The sequence below is a fragment of the Hylobates moloch genome, unplaced genomic scaffold, assembly GCF_009828535.3.
Source record: "Hylobates moloch isolate HMO894 unplaced genomic scaffold, HMol_V3 SCAFFOLD_19, whole genome shotgun sequence".
NCBI lineage: Eukaryota > Metazoa > Chordata > Mammalia > Primates > Hylobatidae > Hylobates > Hylobates moloch.
In genome coordinates this window covers 38,048,542-38,056,184 of record NW_026652294.1, presented here as the reverse complement: position 1 = coordinate 38,056,184, position 7,643 = coordinate 38,048,542, and the positions used below count along the sequence as shown (strand labels likewise).

The 7,643-nt window shown below is 54.2% G+C and overlaps 1 protein-coding gene across 2 annotated transcripts; it reads left to right on the top strand.

The window, feature by feature from the left end:
- Positions 1–4,283: 4,283 nt before the first annotated feature.
- SLC16A11 (solute carrier family 16 member 11) lies at positions 4,284–6,751 on the top strand. 2 transcript variants are annotated; one of them, XM_032137845.2, is made up of 5 exons: positions 4,284–4,597; positions 4,853–5,060; positions 5,299–5,442; positions 5,609–6,376; positions 6,464–6,751. In XM_032137845.2, exons 2-5 carry the CDS (start codon positions 4,859–4,861, stop codon positions 6,691–6,693), a joined length of 1,344 nt encoding a protein of 447 aa, XP_031993736.1. In that variant the 5' UTR covers positions 4,284–4,597; positions 4,853–4,858; the 3' UTR covers positions 6,694–6,751. The 2 variants fall into 2 exon arrangements, with proteins under 2 accessions (XP_031993736.1, XP_031993737.1); XM_032137846.2 differs by having other exon boundaries at positions 4,284–5,060.
- Positions 6,752–7,643: the final 892 nt, after the last annotated feature.

Sequence of the window (7,643 nt, the reverse complement as noted above, 5' to 3'; positions counted from 1 at the left end):
GGTGGCGGGCACCTGTAATCTCAGCTACCTGGGAGGCTGAGGCTGGAGAATCACTTGAACCTAGGAGGCAGAGGTTGTGGTGAGCCTAGATTGTACCACTGCACTCCAGCCTGGGCAATAGAGCAAGACTCTGTCTCAAAAAAAAAAAAAAAAAAAAAGGGAAAAAAAAAAAATAGCAATGAGCTCTAACACGTACATTTTGGCACTGTTCTAAGTTCCTTACTTATATGTATATTCACAGTGACTCATTTAATTCTTATAACAACCCATCAGGTAGCTACTGTTATTACCCCCATTGTAGAGATGAGGAAACTGAGGCACAGAGAGGTTGAGTCACACTTGCTCATAATCATATAGTTACTAAGTGGTAGAGTATGGGCGAAAGATTACCTAGATGCTGAGGCAAGAGACTGAAGGCACAAGCTGTTTCAGTGTAATAAAGAAAATAGTTAGAATAAAAATAGTCATAATACAAATTAGATATAGAGATGATCATGGACAATTATCAATCATTATTATAGACATTATTAATCATTAGCTTTTAATATTACTGCTTGTTGCATTACTAATATAACCTAGGAATAACCGGCAGGTATAGGGTCAGGTGCTGAAGGGACATTGTGAACAGTGACCTAGAAGACAAGAGGTGAACCTTCTGTCACGCTCGCATAAGGGCAGCTTGAGGGCTCCTTGGTCAAGTGGTAACGCCAGTGTCTGGGAAGACACCCGTTACTTAGCAGATCGCGAAAGGGAGTCTCCTTTCTTTGGGGGAGTCAGGGAATACTCTGCTCCACCAGCTTCTTGTGGAAGGCTGGATATTATCCAGGCCTGCCCGCAGTCATCCGGAGGCCTAAACCCCTCCCTGTGGTGCTGTGCTTCAATGCTCGCGCTCCTTGTCCACTTTCATGTTCCTCCCGTACTCCTGGTTCCTCTTTGAAGTTCATAGTAGAGAGCGGTAGAAGAAATAGTGAAAGTCTTAAAGTCTTTGATCTTTCTTATCAGTGCATAGAAGAAAACGCTGACATATGCTGCCTTCTCTCTCTACTTCGGTTACCTAAAAGGGAAGGGCCCCCTGTCCTGTGATCACGTGACTTGCTTCACCTTGTCAATCACTTAGAAGATTCATCCTCCTTACCCTGCCCCCTTGTCTTGTATGCAATAAGTATCAGCGCGCCCAGCCGTTCGGGGCCACTACCGGTCTCCGCATCTTGATGGTACTTGTCCCCAGGGCCCAGCGTCTTTTCTTCTGTCTCTTTGTCTTGTGTCTTTATTTATTACAATCTCTCATCTCCGCACACGGGGAGAATACCCGCTAAGCCCTGTAAGGCTGGACCCTACAGTAGAGCTGGAATTCAACCTCAGGTAATCTAGCTTGGGAGTCCATTCTCCTAATCTCTGTGCTATTTTACCTCCGTGAGCAAAAGATGACAAGTTTTGCTAAGAATATAGGGAGCCTGAGGTAGGAGAGGAATGTGCCCTTTCACAGCCCTAGTCCCAGGCTCTGGGATGCCTTTCCGGCTTCGTAAGCATCCTGCGAAAGTGCTCAGCGTCACTTAGCACAACTCCCAGACGCAGAGGGCCCGGTCTTCGCTGACTGCCCTGCATTTCTGCATCACCATGGGGAGACAGTGATTCGTTTAGCTTGGAGCAGAGTCTTCAGCAGCCTTCTCAGGAAGCGGGATCCCTGCCCTCCCCGGTGGCTGAGGACCTGCTGGCCCCGCCTCCCTGGTGGCTTTCACAACAGCACTCCAGGCTGGGGAAACCGGTGGGGCCACTTTCCTAAGGTGTGTCTGTCAGGACCTTCATGAACAGGACGTTTCAAGCAGAGAGCATGACATATGCAAAAATTGAGGAGTGAGAAAAAGCTAGGCATGTCCACAGAGCAGAGAAGACAGTGGCTGATGGGAGGCTGCAAAAGGGAGAGAGGGGAGATGGTTTGGAACAGTAACCTAGGTCTACCTTTGATTATTGTAAAAGGCCTGTACAAACAGAGAAATGTAATTTTTTCCCTCTATGGGCAATGGCTCTCCATTGCCTATAGTCATGCTGTGTCTTTTATGTTTACAGTTTTGCTCCTTGTTTTTTTTTTTTTTCCGAGACAGAGTCTCGCTCTGTCGCCCAGGCTGGAGTGCAGTGGCGCATTCTCGGCTCACTGCAAGCTCCACCTCCCGGGTTCACGCCATTCTCCTGCCTCAGCCTCTCCGAGTAGCTGGGACTACAGGCGCCCGCCACCATGCCCGGCTAATTTTTTGTATTTTTAATAGAGACGGGGTTTCACCGTGGTCTCGCTCTCCTGACCTCGTGATCCTCCCGCCTCGGCCTCCCAAAGTGCTGGGATTACAAGCTTGAGCCACCGCGCCCGGCCAGTTTTGCTCCTTAAGAAGCTGTTTTTCTTGTCTTTACGTGCAGATTCTTTCCCAATAATTAGGAAACACTGCCATCATGTGGCTCAATGGATGCATGCTCCAAACTTAAGTTGCTGAATGTTCTATCATATTGTTTAATAATTAAACCAAAGAACACATCTGTGAATTCAAACAGCTGAGGTAAAGAATGTCAACCTGTCAAAAAAGGACATTTTCTATAAAGTTTTTCAAAAAATCAATACCTGGGTTCGATGACCTGATTTTTTACTTTGCTTTTAAAATTGTAACCTGGCCAGGCATGGTAGACTGTAATCCCAGCACTTTGGGAGTTCGAGGTGGAACGATTGCTTAAGTCCAGGAGCTTGAGACCAGCCTGTGCAACATATTGTGACCCCCTCTCTACAAAAAAAAGTGAACAAATTTAGCCAGGCATGGTGGTGTGGAGCCTGTAGTCCTAGCTACGCGGGAGGCTGAGGTGGAGGATTGCTTGAACCTGGGAGGTCGAGGCTGCAGTGAGCCATAATGGCAGTACTACACTTCAGCCTGGACAAGACCCTGTCTCTATAAATAAATACACACACACACACACACACACACACACACACACACACACACACACACATAAAAAATAAAAAATAAAATTCTAACCTAAGTGTTTAGAGATTCTGATCTCAAGAATCCTTTCTATTCCCAGTGACCCCTTATTTTAGACTCCTAAGTTTTCTGTCCCTGCAATGGTTCCGCCCTTTCCAGGGCAGTTTGCATCAAGCTGTATCCAGGATCTTTCCCTTAACTGTGCCAGATTTTGTTTCAGTCCTGGGATTGTTCTCCCTGTAGGTCCCACAGTTGGACAGACCTAAATTCAAATATTCATACCATTTTTTCCCTGTGAGCTTCAGTTACTGCATCTATAAAAGAGGCATGACATCGGCCAGGCGCGGTGGCTCACTCCTGTAATCCCAGCACTTTGGGAGGCCGAGGTGGGTGGATCATCTGAGGTCAGGAGTTCCAGACCAGCCTGGCCAACATGGCGAAACCCCGTCTCTACTAAAAAATACAAAAATTAGCTGGGAGTGGTGGCAGGCGCCTGTAATCCTAGCTACTCAGTAGGCTGAGGCAGGAGAATGGCTTGAACTTAGGAGGCAGAGGTTGCAGTGAGCTGAGATCTCGCCACTGTACTCCAGCCTGGGCTACAGAGTGAAACTCCATCTAAAAAAAAAAAAAAAGCGACATCTTCTTCATACGGTTATCATAAGATGAAATGATAGCATGTGTAAATGGTGCCTGGTACACCGCAGGTCTTCACATTGAGGGAGTCCTGTTTCATCCCTCTGTCCTTGAGGGCCTGGTATTTTATTTTATTTATTTATTTATTTATTTTTGAGACAGAGTCTCGCTCTGACGCCCAGACTGGAGTGCAGTGGCATGATCTTGGCTCACTGCAACTTCTGCCTCCCGGGTTCAAGCGATTCCCCTGCCTCAGCCTCCCAAGTAGCTGGGCCTACAGGCGCCCGCCACCATGCCCGGCTAATTTTTTTGTATTTTTAGTAGAGATGGTGTTTCGCCATGTTGGCCAGGCTGGTCTCGAACTCTTGACCTCAGGTGATTCACCCACGTTGGCCTCCCAAAGTGCTGGTATTACAGGCTTGCACCGCGCCCGGCCTGGGGGTCTGTTATTCTAAGCAGAGCTGGCACTCAGTGGAGGTCTGTGATCTGATTGATATCCGAGATTTACCTGGTCCTCAGCAACGTTCCTGAGAACAAAACTACTCATCCCCTCAGGCTTTTGGGGCCATCCCTATTTCCACGCGTTGGCGGTGGACCCTGGCCTCGCTGGGGTTTGCAATCCGCTTGTCTCCCCTGCGCGCAGCAGGTGGCAGGTGCATGGGTGCGAGCAGGGCAGGGCCCCTAGGCATTCATTCCTCTCCGCTCCCTCCCTGGGCCTGGGGGTTGTGTGTGTACATAATTCAATCCCCGTGGGACCGGCGTCTGGCCTCACGCGCGTCTTGGCGGATTGGCTGTTTCAGCTCGCCCCCGCCCTCCGTACACCTCGCGTCCCAGGTGGCTCGGGCCCCTGTGGTGATCTCTGTTTACCGACAGAGCCTGTCCAAGTTGGGCTCCATCGCTGCCCTCGCTCCCCTTCGGGGCCCCCGCCCGCCTGGGAAGCAGAGAGAAAGCCGGGCCCAGCCCTTCCTCGCCCTTCCCCTCCCCGCACCGCCCGGAGAGGTCGGGTAAGGGGGAAGGAGTGTGCGTGGGACGGGGAGCCTCGGGCCTGGGAATCTGGCTGTCCCCGTCCCCGTACCTAGCGCGGACCCGGGGGTTCCAGCCCTAGGCCAGGCTCCGGCTCCCTCCGCCCCGCGCCATCGCGCTCGGGGTGACGGGCCCACCCCGGGAGAGCAGCCAGAGGCTGGATCTCAGGGATGCCAGCTCCCCAGCGGAAGCATAGGCGTGGAGTCTTCTCTCATAGGTGTTTCCCCACTCCGCAGACGGCGATGACCCCCCAGGCCGCCGGACCCCCGGACAGGGGCTGGGGCTGGGTGGTGGCGGCCGCAGCCTTCGCGATAAACGGGCTGTCCTACGGGCTGCTGCGCTCGCTGGGCCTTGCCTTCCCTGACCTTGCCGAGCACTTTGACCGAAGCGCCCAGGACACTGCATGGATCAGCGCCCTGGCCCTGGCCGTGCAGCAGGCAGCCAGTGAGGGGGGCCCTGAGGCGGGAGACGGGAACTGGGAGGAGGAGCTGTGAGTGGAGGGATGGGAGACCCACCTGATTACCCGACAACCTGAGAAAGGGCGACCGGCTTTAGAAAAGAGTGCATCTTGATGTCAAGGAGAAGAACCATTAGTTTGAGGGAAACAAACAGCCAATAAGAAGTGTTGAAGAGAGTTTGGGGGCCCGGGGGCGTGTCTTCCGTTGACTCCGCCCCCTTTCAGGCCCCGTGGGCAGCGCCCTGAGCACACGCTGGGGGGCCCGCCCCGTGGTGATGGTTGGGGGCATCATCGCCTCGCTGGGCTTCGTCTTCTCGGCTTTCGCCCGCAGTCTGCTGCATCTCTACCTCGGCCTGGGCCTCCTCGCTGGTGAGGGAAGTGGGATGCCCGGGTCATTCAGGGTGAAGGTGGAGACAGGAGCTTGTTGGGATCTGGGGTAGCGAACGAGGCAGGGGCCTGGTGCGGAGAGCCGAGCTGGGAATGCTGGGGCGGGCGTCCCCAGTTCTGGCCCCCATCCCCTCCCATTCATTCGCAGGCTCTGGTTGGGCCCTGGTGTTCGCCCCTGCCCTAGGCACCCTCTCGCGTTACTTCTCCCGCCGTCCAGTCTTGGCGGTGGGGCTGGCGCTCACCGGCAACGGGGCCTCCTCGCTGCTCCTGGCGCCCGCCTTGCAGCTTCTCCTCGATACTTTCGGCTGGCGGGGCGCTCTGCTCCTCCTCGGCGCGATCACCCTCCACCTCACCCCCTGTGGCGCCCTGCTGCTACCCCTGGCCCTTCCTGGTGACCCCCCAGCCCCACGGCGTAGTCCCCTAGCTGCCCTCGGCCTGGGTCTCTTCACACGCCGGGTCTTCTCAATCTTTGCTCTAGGCACAGCCCTGGTTGGGGGCGGGTACTTCGTTCCTTACGTGCACTTGGCTCCCCACGCTTTAGACCGTGGCCTGGGGGGATACGGAGCAGCGCTGGTGGTGGCCGTGGCTGCGATGGGGGATGCGGGTGCCCGGCTGGTCTGCGGGTGGCTGGCAGACCAAGGCTGGGTGCCCCTCCCGCGGCTGCTGGCCGTATTTGGGGCTCTGACTGGGCTGGGGCTGTGGGTGGTGGGGCTGGTGCCCGTGGTCGGGGGCGAAGAGAGCTGGGGGGGTCCCCTGCTGGCCGCGGCTGTGGCCTATGGGCTGAGCGCGGGGAGTTACGCCCCGCTGGTTTTCGGTGTGCTCCCCGGGCTGGTGGGCATCGAAGGTGTGATGCAGGCCACGGGGCTGGTGATGATGCTGATGAGCCTCGGGGGGCTCCTGGGCCCTCCCCTGTCAGGTAAGGACCTGAGCTCGCAGATCTGCGTACTTCTAGCCTCTGCCCCTGGGGTTCGAGGCTTCTAAATTCCCTTACCCATCTCCTCAGGCTTCCTAAGGGATGAGACAGGAGACTTCACCGCCTCTTTCCTCGTGTCTGGCTCTTTGATCCTCTCCGGCAGCTTCATCTACATAGGGTTGCCCAGGGCACTGCCGTCCTGTGGTCCAGCCTCCCCTCCAGCCACGCCTCCCCCAGAGAGCGGGGAGCTGCTTCCCACTCCCCAGGCAGTCTTGCTGTCCCCAGGAGGACCTCGCTCCACTCTGGACACCACTCGTTGATTATTTTCTTGTTTGAGCCCCTCCTGCAATAAAGAATTTTTATCGGGTTTTCCTGAAACCACCAACTGTTCACCAATCTAGGACCCTGAAAATATTTTACTTAAGACAGCCAGAAAGGCTGGTTCAAAGGAAAAGGATCCCAGAAGGCCCTGGGTGTGAAGAAGGGTGACTGTCCAGCCAACCCATTTCTCTTTGCTCAAGTCCTGGCCGTAACAGGGAATCTTTGTGAAGTTGTCTGGCAGCCAGTTTCAGTGTGTTGCTGGGGTTGGGGGCGGGTTTCTCGTGGGTGCTATCTGCCCCATCTTCATGTCCCTTACCCTAGTCCCCAGACCTCCCAGACTTAACTCTTCCCTGCATTTCAACCTCCTTCTATGGGCCTGAGGGAAATACAAGAATCCTAGGCCCACACTTCAGCTCTATCAAAGCTATTCACACATCTATACTGTGTCCTCAGCATTCTCTCAATTTCTTTTCTTTTCTCTTTTTATTTGAGACAGAGTCTTGCTCTGTCGCCCAGGCTGGAGTGCAGTGGCGTGATCTTGGCTCATAGCAACCTCCGCCTTCCGGGTTCAAGCAATTCTCCTGCCTCAGCCTCCCCAGTAGCTGCAACTATAGGCACACGCCACCACACCCGGCTAATTTTTGTATTTTTAGTAGAGATGGGGTTTCACCATCTTGGCCAGGCTGTTCTCAAACTCCCGACCTCATGATCCACCCGCCTTGGCCTCCCAAAGTGTTGGGATTACAGACGTGAGCCACCGTACCCAGCCCTCAATTTCTTTTCTAAGCCACAGGGATAATGGGGAAGAGGGAGGTATGTGGTGGTGGCCTGGAGAGCAGATTCCAGGGTTAAAATGCCTTGGGTCATCAGAGCTCCTGGCCACTCTCCTCCACTTCGAGGCATGACTCCATTCGGCCAACCCAAGCATATGGGCCCCAGCTCATTTTGC